The 19,706-nt window shown below is 43.9% G+C and overlaps 1 protein-coding gene across 1 annotated transcript in view; it reads right to left on the reverse strand.

Annotated features, from left to right (window-relative positions):
- The window catches only part of LOC141121614 (uncharacterized), a 257,821-nt gene extending 239,161 nt beyond the window's left edge, over positions 1-18,660 (reverse strand). Inside the window, exons 1-2 of the mRNA XM_073611266.1 lie at positions 18,563-18,660; positions 10,274-10,387 (exon numbers count right to left, since the gene is read on the reverse strand). Of these exons, the coding sequence (XP_073467367.1) occupies positions 10,274-10,387; positions 18,563-18,652 (204 nt within the window). The 5' untranslated portion in view covers positions 18,653-18,660. The remainder of the gene's footprint in view (positions 1-10,273; positions 10,388-18,562) is intronic.
- Between the last annotated feature and the right edge of the window lie 1,046 nt (positions 18,661-19,706).

Here is a 19,706-nt window from a genome sequence, read left to right on the forward strand (position 1 = left end):
GGAGATATCCTGGGTAGCTACAGGTAAGCCTTATTATAGGCTTACCTGCAGCATAAAGTTGTTGTAATGGGTTTAAAACCACTTTAACTCTGCACTCTTATAGGGCGTACACACGGTCGGACTTTGTTCGGACATTCCGACAACAAAATCCTAGGATTTTTTCCGACGGATGTTGGCTCAAACTTGTTTTGCCTACACACGGTCGCACAAAGTTGTCGGAATTTCCGATCGACAACAACGCGGTGACGTACACCACGTACGACGAGACTAGAAAAGGCCGGTTCAGAACCAAGCGCGGCACCCTTTGGGCTCCTTTTGCTAATTTCGTGTTAGTAAAAGTTTGGTGAGAGACGATTCGCGCTTTTTCAGACTCGTGGCTTTCAGATCGTTTTTTGACGTTCAGTTTGTGCTTGTGGGTTTGTATCTGCTCTTCAGTGCGTGCAGTCAGTTCGTATCGGAGTTTTTTGTGTGATCTTGCCTGCTCGTAGCTGTTTTTCAGGTCTCTCTTCACAGGCCTTGCTGTTCTTCAGTGCGTTCTGTTACTTCGTTCTGAGCAGCCGACCGTTTTCTAGCCATGTTTCGTATGCGTACTCCTCGTAGAGTTCGTGCTGTGCGGGGGCTTGGTGTTGGGGTCCTGACCTTGACACAAGTCCAGTCCATGAACAGGGTGGGGAGGAGTTCATGGACCAAGAATTGGTTGCTTCAGCGTGACCAGTTCTGTCATATGCCTTTGCTCCGTGAGATCCGTGAGAATAATCCTGATGATTTCAGGAACTTTCTCAGGATGACGGACCCCGTGTTTCACCGTTTGTTGGCTTCGCTGACCCCCTATATTAGCAGGCAGGATACCTGCATGAGGCAAGCCATCACTCAGGAGCAGAGGTTGGTCGCTACCTTGCGGTATTTGGCCACAGGGAGAAGTCTGCAGGACTTGAAGTTCTCGACAGGCATCTCCCCCCAGGCTCTGGGGATCATCATCCCAGAGACCTGTTCTGCCATCATACAGGTCCTGCAGAAGGAGTATATGAAGGTAAGATTTTTATCCTTTTATATCACATTTTATTGTATTGAATGTTTGATAATATATTGTATTTCTTTCCTCATTCCCTAATTACCATGATTGTAATATGCTGTAAATGTCGCCTTTGTTCTCATGCATGCTGGATTTTTAGGTAATTATTATTTTAGGTCCTTCATACATATTTGCCCTTCAATAACCTCCCCAGCATGGTGTCTCCTGCCCTATATTCACCTCATGTAGTCACTTAACAATGTATTTTATCAGCTCCATAGTAGTGCTTTACCCCAAACACCCCCTAAAATGTTTGGATATGTTATTTTTTATTTAAATTCAGGCAGAGGGCCAGAGTCTTTTTTTTGTGGTGTCCCCAAATTTTTTTGTAACCCTCCCCCCCCCCAACTGCTAAGTCAGCTGATCCCAATTCATTATCCTCAATCATCTATCTGCTGACTTTGCCAAACCCATACACACTATACCCATCTCTTTACTGGTCAGATTTATGGATGAATTCCCCAAAGCATGTGCAAGGGCCTGCCTGTATACTTTCCAATGGTACTGTTTAAAGTTCTTGTATCCTATTATTATCTTGATAGGTAATAGCAGAATGTTCAAATGTCCTCAAATGTGTACAGTGTGTATTTATATCTTTGTATTATGACACTTCTTACCTGTCCAGTGGTCTGCCAATAGTGTAACTAAGGAGGGGCTGTTCCAAGTAATACCCTGTATTTAGGCATTCATCTCTCAATGAAGTGAAGAGGGTTACCTGTCCAAGAGTTCCCCCCCTATAATGTTAGAAATGGACCATAAGAGGGGGGGAGGGGGAATATGATAGGTGTACCTTATACTTTGTTGTTGTAAAATTCCCCTTAGTAAATGCTATCTGGAGGTTGACCCATAATGTTTGTGTCTAATCTGCTTGCCATGTTTCTGTGAAAAAATAGTAATGTTTATTGTTTTTTCCTCAACAGTTTCCTTCCACGCCACAGGAATGGCAGACTGTGGCCTCCCACTTTGCCCAGCGGTGGGACTTTCCTAACTGCGGAGCGGCAATTGATGGGAAACACGTCCACATCGTCCCACCACCCAACTCGGGGTCGTACTATTATAATTACAAGGGGTTTAATAGTATAGTGATGTTGGCGGTGGTGTCGGCTAATTACGACTTCTTGTATGTGGATGTGGGGAAGAATGGCCGGATGTCCGATGGTGGAGTGATCGCCCAGACGGAGTTCTACAGGCGTCTCCAGAATGGCAGCTTGGACTTGCCACCTCCAGAGGACAATGTTGAAGGTCTCCCATTTGTGTTCGTTGCTGATGAAGCGTTTGCGCTGGGGGACCACCTGATGCGGCCATTCCCGATGAGGACCCTCACCCCGGAACAGAGGGTTTTTAATTACCGGCTGGCCAGAGCCCGAAGAGTGGTGGAGAACACATTTGGAATCCTGGCCAGCCAGTTCTGACTATTTCTGACACCCATCCATATGGCGGAGTATAAACTGAACCATATTATACTGGCGTGCTGTGTTCTCCATAATTTTTTAAGAAAACATTCAGCCAACTATGCTGGCTCAGTTGGGCCTGAGGCCGGATACCAAATACATCAACAATGACGGCGCTTGAAAGCGGCCGTCCTGGCTTGCCCTCCCTGAGTGCCCGTGATGTCCGGTTACGATACCTGGAGTTCTTTGCGGGTAGGGGGGCTATCAATATGCCAGACAATCTGTGACACCTTTTTCTAATAAAAAAACAACCAAAAGCAATTCTTGGTGGACATTTACTGCTTGTGTTTGTTTGAGCTGACCCTGACAGAAATGTGTTGAGTGCAGAAAATGTCGTGATTGGGTAACCTTATAAAGAATAGTGTTGGCTGGTACTTCCTAAATGCAAAAACACATTTCACTACAAGTGCACTTGCAACTGCACTGAACTTGCACTTGTAGTGCAAAGTGTATTTGCCCTTAGGAAATAACCCCCATTTTTGCATAAAACAGCAATTACATCACCCCAAAAGTGTTGTAGTGTTGAGACAATAATCCACACATTCTTGAGTAAGGCACTTTTTTATACCTGCACAATCACATGTGCATTTACCAAAGGTTTTTAAAACAAAACAACATGTTTGTTGTATAACAATATTTGGGGGGGCATTATCAAAAATCGAAATATCCATTTCAGATAAAACAGGCCTGTGTAAAACCAACAAGAAAGCCAAAAAACTTGAACTTACAAAGTTCACATATGGTAAAACCTGAAGGCTATATCAGACATCAGTATTTAGGAACTGGGTTTGATATAGCGTTCAGACGGGGGGAAATCACCCCTGGAAAAGCCAAATTTGGAAGATGCACACAAATTTCCCAATGTCAACATGTGCTATCTGCCATCAGGGGGGATCAAGGGACGTGTTTTGGGGGAGCAAGCCCTTCCTCAACGCTACTTTATAATTGAGGAAGGGGTTGCACCCCCAAAACGCGTCCATTGATCTCCCGTGATGGCAGATAGCACATGTTGGCACACTGTGTGCATCCTCCAAATTTGGCTTTTCTAAACATTGTAAAAATTTTTGTAAGATAAAACAGGTGATTTTGTGGGGTTTAAATTCGCCCCAAAACATCAATGATGTTATTATTTTTTTTTATAACATCACTGATTTGTTGCTGGATGTTTTGCAATTGGAGATTACACCCCATGATCTCCCCGATGAGTATCTGGGCACTTTCAGATGTAAAGCGTTCTGGATCACGATCACCTAAAAAGAGATAAAAAACAAAAAAAACAGGTCTCAAAAATCTGCCACCATCCATCTCTTTTACCTGAGCCTGTGGTCGCAGACACTCACCTGTTGTGGTGCCAATCTCCACCACATCTTCTTCTTCCTCCTGCTCAGCTTCTTGGGTTGGTATTTCCCCTTCTTCCAGAGGGGGGGGGTCTCTGGTCTCCTGGGATGAGGGGTGTCCTCCGAGTCTTCTCTCCCCTATGTAAAACAAAAATGGTATAATTAGCACACAGATATTTGATGGCAGAACTAGAAATAGGAAACATTGCTTGGAAGTGGGGTACAATTTTCTATTTTAGCCGAGTTCAAAGATGTCTTTTTTTTATTGTCCTTTGTCAAGCTGCAATACTTTACCTGTTTGGTACAAGCTTCACAGATGTAGCCCCCCTATAGTATACACTGGAGCACCTGTGTGGCCCCCCTAATAAAAATGGTGTTCTTGTGTCCCACACTAGTGCTCCAGTGTCCAGATGTGAAAACAGCTGCTCAGTGTCCTCTCCTTACACACAATCTAGTTTGCATTTTATTCTAGTAACAAACCCATCTACACAAACAAATATTTGGCATCCAAGTAGGCCCAAAAAAAAATGTGGGAAAATGCATATGGCCTAAACAATGGTGTTCTAGAGGCCGAAAGAAAAATGTTTGATACGAACGAATAATGGGCCCATGAACATTAAAGTTGACCTTTTGAAACGTTACAATTACTAAAAGCATATGGAGCAGAACGAACGGAATAAAGACAGAAAGAATAGGAACACAGCACAACTACTTACTTTTTTGCAGCACTCTCCGGATCTTTCGGTACTGCTCTGGCTCTCTCAACTTCAGGTCCGACCACCGCTTCCTGAGCTGATCTTTAGACCTTCTTACGCCGAAATTCCGCTCAAGACTCCTGACCACTTTCGCCATGATCTTGGCCTTTCGGATGTTCGGGTTGGGGTAAGGCCCATATTTTCCGTCATAGTCGGACTTCCTCATGATGTCGACCATCTCCAACATCTCCCCAAACGACATATTTGTGGCCTTAAAATGTCTCCTTCTGGATCGGGACGTGCCTGGATCCGCCCTCTCCTCCTCCTCCTCCTCGTTGCTACAATTAGCCCGCACCTGCTGTATGTCCGCCATCATGCTCTTCCCCCACTGCGTCGAACGAAAAGGGGCAGGGAATACACTAGAAAGAACGTCAGGGGCGGGCGGAGTTACACGCATGCGCAGTGTATATAAAGCGTAACACGCGTGCGTATTACGTTTGATCTGTGAGCGGAGGAAGGAGCATTGGACGCGCCGAACGTACGAACGAAGGTAAGAGACAAACTTGTGCCTATACTGCTTCTAGATTGAGGCCTATATTGTTACAAGATTAGGAGAGTTTTGTCTGACATTAGGCTTTGTCTTGTGTTGTGTCTTGCAGTGAACATGGATATGGTACTGAAAGATCAGTACTTCATTTCAGTCTTCATAGACATGCTAAGGGAGCTGCCCTGCCTGTGGGAGATGAAACACCCCCATTACAAGAACCAAGCAAAGAGGAAGGCAGCACTGGAGCAATTGTGTGAATTTGTGAAGCAGGTGATCCCCACGGCAGACATCACTTTTTTAAAGATTTTCATTGGTGGCCTGAGGAGCACATATCTGAGGGAGCGCTATAAAGTCCTGGATTCGCAGAGATCCGGAGCAGCAGGTGACATCTATGTCCCCAGGATGTTGTACTACGACAAGCTGCACTTTCTGGCAGGCCAGACTGAACCCAGGCCATCCCTCTCCCGTCTTCCTTCCACGCTTCCTTCCCCCCCGGCTGAGGCTTCTGATGCCCAACCTGGGCCTTCCAGGCCGCATGTGGAGGAGCCCAGATTGAGCCAGGTACAGCATTCCTCTAAATATTTCTGCTTGTCCAATCAATGATGTGAACTATATGTTAGTTGGGAGTACTAATTAAGGATTGTGATTGATGATGCAAAAACTAAAACTATGTCCCTTTTTCATACACAGGGAAGTCTCAGCCAGGAGGTGGCCGGGCCGAGCCGGCTGGCTGATCTGCAGGTCCCTCCACCCTCCCTGGAAAGAGAAAGTGGCAGTAGGAGGAGTGCCCTAGAGGAGGCGGCTATCAGATTCTTTTGTAGGGCTACAGAGGTCCTGGGAGCACCACACACCAGGCAGGAGAACATTGCTGCATTCATTGCTTATAAAATGCAGAGGATGGAGGAGGGCCAAAAAGCCATGTGTGAGGCCCTCATATCTGAGGCTCTGGCTAAAGGTATGAGGGGCCAAATTACACCTCACACACAGCTTTGGGATGGTCCTCCTCCTCCTCCTGTAGGTCCTACTCCTCCTCCAGGTCCTACTCCTCCTCCTGCCACATCTCCAACTGCACAGCCACGGCCCGGAAGGAAGTGTGAAAGGAAGACCAGAGAGTGATTGCCCTGGATCCAGTCTGGTCGGCCAAAAGATGCAGCCTCTTGTGGTACCACAGCCTGGGGACACAGATGTCATCTGCTGCTATCCGAGTCTCTGTGAATCCCGGACCAGACTGCCCTCCCTTAGATATGGACTCCTCAGGCCACCAATTTTGATGTTGAAGAATTGATGTCTGCCGTGGGGGTCCCAGGCTTCACTAATTTCTGCTGTTGATCCAGTGTTGCCTTCCTCTTTGTTTGGTCCTGATCCCTTAATAAAGGATTTTTGTTTTGAATTATACTCTCCTATGTGTTTTACTTCAAAAATGACAGTTGGTTTGTGAGGATTCAGGTACATTTCAAATATACAATGTGAAATTAACAAGGGACACCAACACCAAACAATCTCCTTGAGATTAAATAATAAAAGATATCAATGGTGTTGGGGTAACTTGACACACAAAACACACCCAAAAATATTCTGGAGTAAAAATAAAAATAACATTGAACAAAGATCAGCCTTGGAAAAAATCCAAACATGAAAGAAAAAAAAGGCTTAAAATCAAAAAAAAAAAAAAACATAAAAAATATAAAACTGTCAGATGTGACAACTACTAACAATATATTCAGGGAATCCCACTAAAAAAACACAAATAAAACTTTGTGAGAAGTGTGTGTGAATATGAGCATCAAAACTACTTAATTCTTGTCACATTATAAAGAAGAAGAGAGTGCGCTGTATTAAACCATTTTTTACATTGCAGTGTGACGAAAGTGCTGTATCCATTGCGAACGCTAAGTTTACCAGAACGAGCTGTCCCGTGTCGGAATTTCTTCTGAGCATGCGTGGCACTTTGTGCGTCGGAACAGGCCACACACGGTTGGAATTGACGCGATCGGATTTTGTTGTCGGAAAATTTTATCTCCTGCTCTCCAACTTTGTGTGTCGGAAAATCCGATGGAAAATGTCCGATGGCGCCCACACACGGTTGGAACTTCCGACAACACGCTCCGATCGGACATTGTCCATCGGAAAATCCGACCGTGTGTACGGGGCATTAGTGTTGGGCACTCCCCTGCACTTTGTATATAATGCAAGCCTGAACTCTGCACTCTGTACATAGCCCACTCCTGAACTCTGCATTCTGTATGTAGTGCAAGCCTGAAACAAGGAGGAGCGACGCGCTGACGTCACCTCGTACTCCACACGCTACTCACCGGGAACAGGTTGTCTGTTTTGTGCTCCGGCCGGTGCAACAGACATTCTGATTTTTATACATCTATTTCTTGTAAGTGTTTTATCTTTCTTTTTTTAATAAACAATCGTTGGTTTTACACTATTGGAGCATTTATTTCCTCCAATGTACCATGATGTTTCCCCACTAAACTGACCCGCTGTTAGTGACTTCCTACCATCTGATGTCTGCCTGCCGTTCCATGGAGCCGGTGTATTATACAATACATGCCTTCCCTGATCCTCTTTAATGGGGGATCATGGTATTTCGGTAAGGGCGCATTTCTGTTGATTTACGGTGGTGGATTTCACATTATTTGAAGACATTAATCGCTTCACCAATTTCTTTACATCACTTTTGCATATTTTCACGGACTTTAATATATTTAATTTATTATTCACTGGTGTTTATTGTAGTAATTTGTACACTGCTTATTGATCATTGGACATTGTTAGTTCATTGAATATTGGTCATCTGTTGGTGTATGTGTCAACTAACAAACCATATTTATTTTTTATGATAATTTCAATAATCAATAATAACAGATGCAAATCAACCAGTGTATTAGAACATAGTATTGATGGTGTCACCCTCTCTGCAAAAAGGTAATAAATATTGCAGAGCTGCAATGTGCAAATAGTGGTGAACCCCCTATATATAATAATAATAATAAAATGTACAATTGATGTACATATTTTACATTTTTTATTATGATTATATAATGGGGGTTTCACCACTATTTGCACATTGCAGCTCTGCAATATTTGTTACAGAGAGGGTGACACCATCACTAATATATTACAATATATTGGTTGATTTGCACTGGATATTAATTCATTGGTTTTGCCATTGCACTTACAAGTCCATTTGTACAATTTTAAAAAGGAAGTGTAGGGTTGGGCTGCATTTTTTTTTTGCTTTTTATTGATATAAAGGTCAGGACATACTGATCACCATTGTACAGGGGCACACCAACCACCATTGTGCAGATGCATGTTGACAACTAATGTACAGGGGCACTCTTAGTATTGACCACCAATGTATAAGGGCACATTGAGGAACTAATGTTGTACATAGTCCTGACCCCCACACTCTATACGCTTTATGGTGCTAACCTCTTCACTCTGTATGCTATGTTGCACAATGAATGGGGCCAACTGATTGTAATACTACTGGGGGTTTATTATTGTGCAATGTTGGGGGTTAATTAATGTGCATTTCTGGTTAATTATTGTGTTATGCTGGGGGTTTATTATTGTGTTATGCTGGGGGTTTATTACGGTGTTGTGCTGGAGGTTAATTGTTGTGACATGCTGCAGGTTTATTATCGTGTAGGGTTGGGGGCTACTTGTTGTGCAATGTTAAGAGTTAACTGTTGTGCAATGCTGGTGGGGGTTAGCTACTGTGCCATGCTGAGAGTTAAGTATTGAACTATGCCCTGGTTAATTACTGTGCTGTGCTAGGGGTTAATTTTGGTGACCTACTGTGTTAATTATGTTGTTGTGCTGCGGGTCATTGCTGAACTTGTCACCAGTCGGGGGTCTTCATTTCTGGCCCAAGCTGGGCTTATTTTAATCCCACAGTCTGTTCAGTTCAACCTCATTCTTATTTGGTCTATACAAAGTCAGAAAAGTGTTACACTACAAGCCATTGACCATGAAGAAATATCCATTTGCTCGTCATGCCCCCTTGCTGGCCACACCAATTTTTGGACAGGCAAGCTTCACACACCACATTAGCTCCCCCACTCATACCTCAAGCAACACCAAAGCACAAACCAAAAAAAATTTGATTTGTCTGGAGCCACCCCTGGTGACTATTATCGGCTGATATCACTCATCTCCCGCCCTACTCTGGACCAATCAGTGTGCAGTAACAGAGCAGAGATAGGAGAAGAATATATTATGGCTCACCTGTGCTGATCTCTATAGGAGTGTCCTCCTCTTTGAATGTCATTGTCACTCCATCCTCCTCCATAGACTGCTGATCATCCCTTACATACGTCTCTTCTACTTCACCCTCAACTTTTATGATAATCAGATCTTCACCCTAAACCAACAGAATGGCAGAAAATAACATCTGTAAACTAAAAGTATTTATGATGTGAGATCCCATAGAAAATATTCCATCACTTCATGTTCCAGACCCTCAACTACACCAACCTGATGATGGTGAGGGATGGTGTGACCTTCCTGTGTGGAATCCCGGGAATACAGAGGACGGGGACATCTCTCTGGTGGGTTCTCAATACTGGATCCATCTATCGGAAACACACACACTGACTGAATACATTGTTTCTATGTGTTTATCAGATGATGGGGGATCTAGGTGGACCCTCCGTATTGCTCTCCTTTACAATAAAGTCTCCTCTTACCCAGTGATGTGAGAGGCGGCTGATTCTCCATCATGATGTCCTCATAGAGATCCTTGTGTCCTTCTAAATACTCCCACTCCTCCATGGAGAAATAGACAGTGACATCCTGACACCTTATAGGAACCTGACACACACAATGATACAGTCACCATCCGGACACATCCCTTGTCTGTTACTGGATAATGTCCCAGAATTCCCAGCACCGCTCACCTCTCCTGTCAGCAGCTCCATCATCTTCTTGGTGACTTCTAGAATCTTCTGCATGTTGTGTCTCTCAGGTTTTAGGGAGTCGCATGGAGGCACTGTGATCGTCCTATGATCACCTGACTTCAGAAGAAGAAATCGCTGTAGGAACCAATAGGAATATCATGTTAGAATCCCAGAATCCTCCTCACCTCTCCAGTCAGGTCTGTGTTTTATTAATAGCGATAAGAGTGATGTCATGTGACCTCCCAGAATCCTCCTCACCTCTCCGGTCAGCAGGTAGATGATATCCAGGGTGAGGTTTAGTATCCTCTCCGTCATGTGACTCCGGTCCTCCTCCATCTTAATTGACATGGTCATGTGATCTGTGTAGATTTTCTGCAGACAGAGAATTATCTGGACTGTATTGGTTGTACAATATTAGGATGGGGATGAATGGAGTTAATGAGCAGGCTGCCCTGATGGGAATTGGCATATGTGTAGGGAGCTGTGTCCCTCTAGTGTTTGCATTTGGTAAATTTTAGAGTTCATTGATTACAGACGGGTGCCTCCTTTCCCTGCTAGCTAGGTCACAAACCTTGATTGAAGGCCTGTAATATCTTAAAATGGGGAGTTTTCAGTAAATATGGATAGAATTGGATGACATAACCTTCCATGCAGGAGCTGCTGCTGCATTTCATCCAGACCAGAAGCAGAGACTATCAGGCAAGTGTTCATGTGTTCTAAGAATTTTACTATTGCAGCTTCTGTGTGTATCTGAGGCCTGGTGACAGAAGTGTCTCTGTCCTGTTGTTATTATCTCACATGCACAATGGCAGATACCTAGATCTGTGCTACTGTATGTGAGCATTGTTCACCTTGCAGTTTATTATTAGGTAAAGCTCTTTATTAAAACCCAACTCAGGGAAACATTAAAATGATCCCTTGTGTTGGGGCTGTGTCCCCACTGCAAGTGATGGTTGCTTGTTTAGGTGAAGGGGACATAGAAAATATAGGTTTACCCTATCCTCCATGCTAAAAGACCAGACCCAACAGCATCTCCTTCCCCATTTTCCAGTGGTCCAAGGTCCTAATGTCATCAACACCAATGCAGGGTTGATGACGCTGAGGGACAGTCCACTGCTGAATCATGGGGGATTGTTATCAGCCAGGAAGGTGGAGGATTAGGTAAGTTAAAGGGCTTTTCCTCTCCCCTACGCTAAACAAGCAGTTAACTCCTGCAGTGGGGATGTAGTCCCACTACAAGGTATAATTTGTAAGTTCCCTGGAGTTAGGCTTGAAAATAGAGTTTATATAAAGCTCCCGCTACCTTAGGTAATTTCTGTCCCTTCTGGCCTGGGATTCTCTAGCTAGCTTTAGCTCAGCGCTCAGTAAGATCAAAATATTCAGGCGCATGGAGTATGTGTGGGAACAGCTCAAGAGGATATTCAACAGGTCGAGCTGTAACTTTCCTTAAAAGTCCATAATAAAAAGAAAATCTATACACAAAAAGCATATGTTGTGGGCCACTGGTGGCTGCTGTACTCAGAGTTGAGGCAGCTCTGTATGAATACAAGAAAGAAGAAAGGGGGAAGCACCACTTAAGTGCAGCATTGAACAATATGATTTATTATCAAAGGTCAAAAACACTCACAAGAATAGAAGATTAAACACATTTATGGTATACTCATCTCTGTCCTGCAGGAACCGCCTGGGGTCCGGAGCGCTGGAGATGGTGGATTGAGGAGTGGGTGCCCTGTGGGGATCCAGGAAGTCCACGCTGACCAGCGTAGAAGGCACCAGCAGACATGACATCACCAGGAGAGGAACAGATGGCTGGGAAGATCAAGCTACGTGATCAGAGCTCCCGGCTCCTTCTGAAGGCCTGCAGGACAGAGACGAGTGGCGGACACTACACTATACAATAAGCGTGTTTAATCTTAATTTCATTAAGATTAATTAAATTTTAACCTTTGACAATAAATCTTTTTGTTTAGTGCTGCACTTAGGTGGCGCTTCCCCCTTTCTTCTTTCAGCACTTAGTATTTCGCCACTTCTGGTTTCGCCGGTTGTAAACAAACCATTAGTGGTTTGTAAAAAGCATCGGATCATACTGATCTTGGAATGATCAGATGCTTTTAAGGGCAGAGGAAAGATCTGAGGTCTAATAGACTCCAGATGTCTCAGGAAAGATGAATTGTCACTAGTATCAGGAAAAGGTCATTTAGCGCCTGTCACTGCCTATTACTATCACAAGGGATATTTATATTCCTTGTGAGAACAATAAAAGGGATCAAAGAAAAAAAAAAATTAGAGGTAGGTAAAATTTTAATTACCCCATCAACCCATGCTTGCGCATGAATGTGTTGGTCTCATGTCGGTATGTAAACAGTGTTTGCCCCATGCATGTGAGGTACCACCACAACGTCAGATCGAGAGCAACAATTCTAGCACCAAACCTCCTGCTTAACTCTGAAGTGGTAACTCATAAGGGCTTTTAAAGCATGACATGTTGGGTATCTTGTCACGGTGCTACTGGTGTGAGCCCACAGGCGAGCAGGTGACATGGGATCCCCCAGGGTGTGGAATCTAAGGACCAGCCGGTATTCAGCCAGGGTCCCTATCATGGGAGTTTGGACTTAGCTGCGTGCTGACCCCAGGTCACGACCCCCAGGTTCATCCTGCTTGTGAGGAGAGTACCCGAAGGGACAGTGCAGGCAGTGATGGGGAGCAAAAGGAGAGCCGGATGACGAGCCAAGGTCAGGGCGGGCAGCAGACTAACGTAATCAGGGGAACTAGCTGAGTCGGTGCACAAGAGGTCAGTCCACGAGAAATCAGGTTAGGAATGCTTGCACAGAAGGGGCTCGGAAACAAGTGTGTTGCTTCAGCAACCAGAAACTGGTCTGAGTGGCATTTAAATAGGGAGACACATGGAAGGCTGGACAGGAAGTAGCAAGGAGGAAGGTATATTAACCATCAGGTGAAGTCGGCGACACCCATAGCTGCTAAGTCAGTGCAGCAAGAGCAGAGCACAAGCATGTGGAACCACAGGTGCCAGCAGACCTACAGCAGCAAAAGGTAAAAACATATGCAACCAGTAAGACACAGGTTAGCTCCGCAGCTGATCTGTGACATATCTATTTACTTGGCGTAACATCGTCTTTTATATTTTACCAAACAATTGTGTTTTTTGTGCATTAACCATACACATTTATTTTGGCTACTTCATGTTTGTTGGGTTTCTTGTACCCTGCACACCTGTCACATCCTGTCCTACCAGCCTGATCAGAAATTAGAATCAGAAAGTCAAGTCTGTTTGGTCTCTGAGTTGTGTTTGCTCAGTTTTAGTCCTTCTCGCACAGCTTTGAGGAGAACACAGGGAACACACAGATCCTTTAAATGAAGGGTTTGGAGGAAGCCTTAAATTTGTACATGGCGTACAGGGGCTAGCACAGTTTTCAGGGACAGAATGAGCAGCAGTATACTTAGGCAGAGCGTACTTTGGCTGTGGAATTATTTTTGTTCTTTTTAAAATTAGCTTTGATTACAAACACCACCAGCACCCTAATCTACTATTTGTCTCATTTCAGGCTTTCTTTTGGCAGTTATGACAGGGCCATTGAATTTTCATCACATGGTACTTGGCCTACTTTCACCAGCACAATTGGTGGCCCCAGATTAATTTTCACTTTTTAACCACTTCTTTAACCTACAAGTGTTTAGACACCATGTTCCTGCAAATGAAAATTTGCAAAATAAGAGAAAACAGCAAAGGCACCTCTTAGTAAAACTGTATATTTAATGACATAATTCCATTAAAAGCACTCACATGTAAAACTTTGATAGTCCGGCATGGGAAGTCTCAGTAAAGGCATACAAGATTGCGTCCTCTCATGTCAAACAGCCATGTTCCTCTCCTGCTGCCGGCTGGTCTGTACGGCGTAAGCTTCCGGGATTCAGTGGAAATCCAGAACGAGGCTTGGACATCCGCCGAGCAATCGATTGGAGGGCTGGGACGCTGGAACGCAAGTCCAAAGGTATGTGCTGCACTGTCGTTAAGAGACGCGTTTCAGAGCATGCGCATTGTTCTGGACTTCCACTGAATCCCGGAAGCTTACGCCGTACAGACCAGCCGGCAGCAGGAGAGGAACATGGCTGTTTGACATGAGAGGACGCAATCTTGTATGCCTTTACTGAGACTTCCCATGCCGGACTAACAAAGTTTTACATGTGAGTGCTTTTAATGGAATTATGTCATTAAATATACAGTTTTCCTAAGAGGCGCCTTTGATGTTTTCTCGTTTTTTGCATATCTGGAGTGGCTTCACCTCCCTTCAAAAGGCTGCCCTTCCCATAGACTGCATGCATCTCATAAAGAGCTTTTGATTGCTCAAAAGGACATTCTGTTGATATACATTGAGATATAATGTGAACATTGAAACCTGCGCTGCTTTTTTTCTTTTGTTTAAATTAAAATTTGCAACTGGCGATGGGCGAAAAGTGATCCGAGTGGCTCTACAGCCCCCTGATCACTTTTACACGGCTCAAAAGGAGCCTTCTCTTTCTCCCACTGTGGTCTGTTGCCGTTCCCAGGTTTTCCCATTCACCGGGGAGCCTGCGACTGCTACACTCTGTTGGGCCCGGCTGCAAACAGAAGACAGGGAGGGACATCCATTCTATCTCCTCTGTGATTGTATATGCGAAAAGTGTAGCGCTATAAACCCCCAAAAAAGGTCATTAACCACAGTGAAAGTAGTGTAACCAACATCTAGCATCAAGTACTATGATGTACTTCCAAACAGTACAATAATTTGTGTACAAATAACACAATATAAACAGTGAAAAAGTGCATAGAATTATACACAATGTGTTATATATATATAATAAAATACATATATTGAAATAAAAAATGTGGTGATGAAAAAGTCCAGAAAGTCCACCTGAAGTTGACACCACTCAAAATACAAAAAATAAAAAGATCCACCAATGTTAATAAGAGCAAATAGGAGTGAAAAAGCCACCACCAAGGATCTTAGGGGGTTTACCAAAAAATTTGTTTAATAATAATAAAAAGGGCCAATGTCCACCTAGGCGTTATGGATAGGCAACCAGATGAACCCAAACAGGAAAGTGGAAATATAGCAGCAGCGACGATGAACAGAAGAGCAATTAATGGTTCAAGAGCCGTCACCGAAGGTACAAGAAGCTTACCAGAGGTAATTGACTTGAAAAGACTTACGTCATCCAAGTCAAAAAAACTTAGTGACCACCTGGTCAGGATAATGGACCTTCCTCAGATATCCTCAGTGACTTCTGAATAAAGATGGTAATTCAACCTCCAGTTATCCAAACATTACAGGAATTAGATTCCAGAAATGCCACGAACAGATATCACAACCCATACGAGAAATGGATAGAAAACTCACATAGCATAATATCGTAAAAGCTGGTTTATTTAAAGATTAAAAAATAGACTCACATGTTTAGAAGATCATCAAAGGTAACAGGTTAAAAATAGCGGTAAGTATGAGGGGTCCACCCTTGTCAACAAGCCAACGGGTGGATCCAGCTTGCCTTTAAGGTTACACAAAGCCACGGGTTTTCATTGTACACCATTACAACATTCCAGCCACTAGCGTCCTATCAACCAAAAGGCATCTTCAGTTGATAAGAAGGTCATTGGGCACCTGTACCTCCACTACCCCACTCTGTCAGTACTGGTTCACATTAGCTGAATGAGAGAGAAGAAAAACACCAGTGTGTAAAAGTGTATCTGCTTTAGAAGAATAAGTCACCTCTAAAGCTGGTTGTCCTACGTGTGTGGAAGTTAAAGTGATATGTAAATCTATTAGTTTTGTTTCTTACATTTTAGAAAGGGGTGCCTCGTGATTTCGCAGAATGTTAAAGGGTACCTTGACTGAAAAAAAAAAGGTTGAGAAATACTGCAGTAGACATGTGCAATTTGTTTTGTTTTTCAGATGAAAATGAAATTTTGGAAGATTCCGATGTAACCGAATCTCCAAATGGATACAGAAATGAATGGCAACAAATTCGAAAAAAAGTTTTAATGAAATTAACTAATACATTAATTTCATTTAGACCAGGGATATGCAATTAGCGGATCTCCAGCTGTTGCAAAACTATCATCATGCCTCTGGGTGTCATGCTTGTGGCTGCCAGAGTCTTGCTATGCCTCATGGGACTTGTAGTTCTGCAACAGCTGGAGGTCCGCTAATTGCATATCCCTGATTTATACAATGTGACATGATGTGATAGTAGTTCAGGGCCATGTTGACATCAATTAAATTTTCAAACTTGTTTGATAATTCGGATCCAAATTTTGTTCCATTCGTAAATTCGGATGCACATGACACCAGTCGATATTGTCCAATCAGCTAAAGATTTAGGAGGATGGTACTGTTGTTGGTTCTTTCCACCATCTGCACCCACCCAGCACTGTGGTGGATTTCTATGTTGTCCCAGATACAGGTAGGGCCCAAGCTGCTGCCACAATACTACTGTCAGCAGTGGAGACGCCATGGACACCACATGATGGATGTGCTCTGCTGTCTACTGTGAAGGGGTGAGGTTGTTCACCTCCTCCACTAATATTGCCTTATCTCAAATGGTCTCTTATAGTGAGGGGCAGGGTTATCAACCTCCTCCCTCATTAGTTGCTGACCTCAGACCCCTGTTATAGTTAGGGTTGTTACATAGGTGAGGTTGAAAAAAGACACAAGTCCAACCTATGTGTGTGATTATGTGTCAGTATTACATTGTATATCCCTGTATGTTGCGGTCGTTCAGGTGCTTATCTAATAGTTTCTTGAAACTATCGATGCTCCCCGCTGAGACCACCGCCTGTGGAAGGGAATTCCACATCCTTGCCGCTCTTACAGTAAAGAACCCTCTACGTATTTTAAGGTTAAACCTCTTTTCCTCTAATTTTAATGAGTGGCCACGTGTCTTGTTAAACTCCCTTCCGCGAAAAAGTTTTATCCCTATTGTGGGGTCACCAGTACGGTATTTGTATATTGAAATCATATCCCCTCTCAAGCGTCTCTTCTCCAGAGAGAATAAGTTTAGTGCTCGCAACCTTTCCTCATAACTAATATCCTCCAGACCCTTTATTAGCTTTGTTGCCCTTCTTTGTACTCGTTCCATTTGCAGTACATCCTTCCTGAGGACTGGTGCCCAGAACTGGACAGCATACTCCAGATGCGGCTGGACCAGAGTCTTGTAGAGTGGGAGAATTATCGTTTTGATCTCTGGAGTTGATCCCCTTTTTAATGCATGCCAATATTCTGTTTGCTTTGTTAGCAGCAGCTTGGCATTGCATGCCATTGCTGAGCCTATCATCTACTACGACCCCCAGGTCCTTTTCCATCCTAGATTCCCCCAGAGGTTCTCCCCCCAGTGTATAGATTGCATTCATATATTTGCCACACAAATGCATTATTTAAAATTCTTCTACATTGAACCTCATTTGCCATGTAGTTGCCCACCCCATTAATTTGTTCAGATCTTTTTGCAAGGTTTCCACATCCTGCGCAGAAGTTATTGCCCTCCTTAGCTTAGTATCGTCCGCAAATACAGAGATTGAACTGTTTATCCCATCCTCCAGGTCGTTTATGAACAAATTAAATAGGATTGGTCCCAGCACAGAACCCTGGGGGACCCCACTACCCACCCCTGACCATTCTGAGTACTCCCCATTTATCACCACCCTCTGAACACGCCCTTGTAGCCAGTTTTCAATCCATGTACTCACCCTATGGTCCGTGCCAACGGACCTTACTTTGTACAGTAAACGTTTATGGGGAACTGTGTCAAATGCTTTTGCAAATCCAGATACACCACGTCTACGGGCCTTCCTTTATCTAGATGGCAACTCACCTCCTCATAGAAGGTTAATAGATTGGTTTGGCAAGGACGAGTCTTCATGAATCCATGCTGATTAGTGCTAATGATATCGTTCTTATTACTAAAATCTTGTATATAGTCCCTTATCATCCCCTCCAAGAGTTTACATACTATTGATGTTAGGCTAACTGGTCTGTAATTCCCAGGGATGTGGGTGGGGCTTATGAAGTGACACCAAGACATGGCAGCAGTTGACACCACATTGATGCTTGGATGTAGATTTTATGGTAAAGTTCAAAACAAGAATATGACTGACTAGTGGAATGGCTCTGTCTGAGGGAAAACAATATGATGGAAGGCTTACAGGTTGCCGGGTGTGTGAGGAGATCTTTTATAGTGAGAAAATACCGGAATTGTCCCCAGTAACTGCTGTGTAAGTAATTTTCAGTACAACCCTAATCGGAATCTCATCCCTCGCTACAAGAGATGGCTAAGGTGAGATGGTGACATCTCCCAAACGAAGAGAATGCTCCGGCCCTGTAAGTGGGGGAATGTTCTGCCCCTGAAGGGGTTAATCTAGGTTTCCTCACTATATATGTGTGTGTATCATCATCTGCTGGAGATAAAAGACATCACAGTGACTATGGAGGAAGAGGACGGACATGACAGGGGGGGGTTACTGGGTGTAAATAGAAAATAAGATCTTATTACCTCCTCTACTGCCACTTCCAGCAATGTCTTCTCTCTACTTCCTACAGACTCACCTCTCACCCGGAACTTCCTGTCTGTACTTGACTTCATTTCCTGTCTATTTAATACATCACTTCCTGTATGTTTTCTATAGAGGCGTCCAGTCTTGGTAGAAGTGAGATCACCACCTTGTGGAGCTCAAGGGAACTGCAGCCCCGAGAAACGTTTCATAGTGTGAACACGGCCTTGTGCTTGGTCGCCTACACGTTGAATTGAGGAGCACATCAAAGCGGCTGCTGAGAATAAAGGGGTAGATAAAGCTCACAGATAAAAGTGCAGGTATCATTTGATTATCTACCAAGTACATGACAGGATAATTACACAGACCACTAATACAATGTGGGTGGGGGGTCCTTCTCCCGTTGATCACCAATGTAAGGGACCACTACAGTGACCACTGATATAAGGAGGTCCTTCTCCCATTGGTCACCAATGTAAGGGACCACTACACTGACCACTGATATAAGAGGATCCTTCTCCCATTGGTCACCAATGGGAGAAGTAATGATGTGTATGCTTTATGTTGTACTTCAAGTTCTTTTGTTTAAGCCTAGTTCCTTATGCGTGTTAGAAAACAGTTAACAGTCTTAGTCATGTGATCTGGGGGCGGGGAGCAGTAGTTGTAAAATGGATGCTGCTGATTAAACACGAGGCTCTTGTTCAAGCTCCTTGCTGTCTGCCTATACTTCGTGTTAATTCATCAAGTCGGGTCAGAAGAGTCATGGGAGCAAACGGCAAGGCAAAGAACATTCCTTCCCTGGATTTGGAATCAGGGAATGTATCTGAAAACTGGTCACGATGGAGGGCGCTGATAGAGCTTGTGTTTGCAGGACCAGATGCAGACAAATGGACTGATCAGCAGAAAGCAGCTCACTTTCTGCTATGTGTGGGATAAAAAGGACGTGATGTGTGCCGAGCCTGGCAAGCAATTGGGGAGATCACTGCAGAGGACAAAAAGAGGTACTGTTTGCAAAGTTTGAAGCATACTGCAACCCAAGGAGAAACTCCACAGTGCAAAGGAAACTGTTTTAGGAGAGGAACCAGTGTGGAGGTGAGTCTGTGGATGAATGGGTGACACAGCTGCGCTTGCTTGCTAAAGACTTTG

The sequence above is a fragment of the Aquarana catesbeiana genome, unplaced genomic scaffold (genome assembly GCF_042186555.1).
Source record: "Aquarana catesbeiana isolate 2022-GZ unplaced genomic scaffold, ASM4218655v1 unanchor226, whole genome shotgun sequence".
Lineage (NCBI taxonomy): Eukaryota > Metazoa > Chordata > Amphibia > Anura > Ranidae > Aquarana > Aquarana catesbeiana.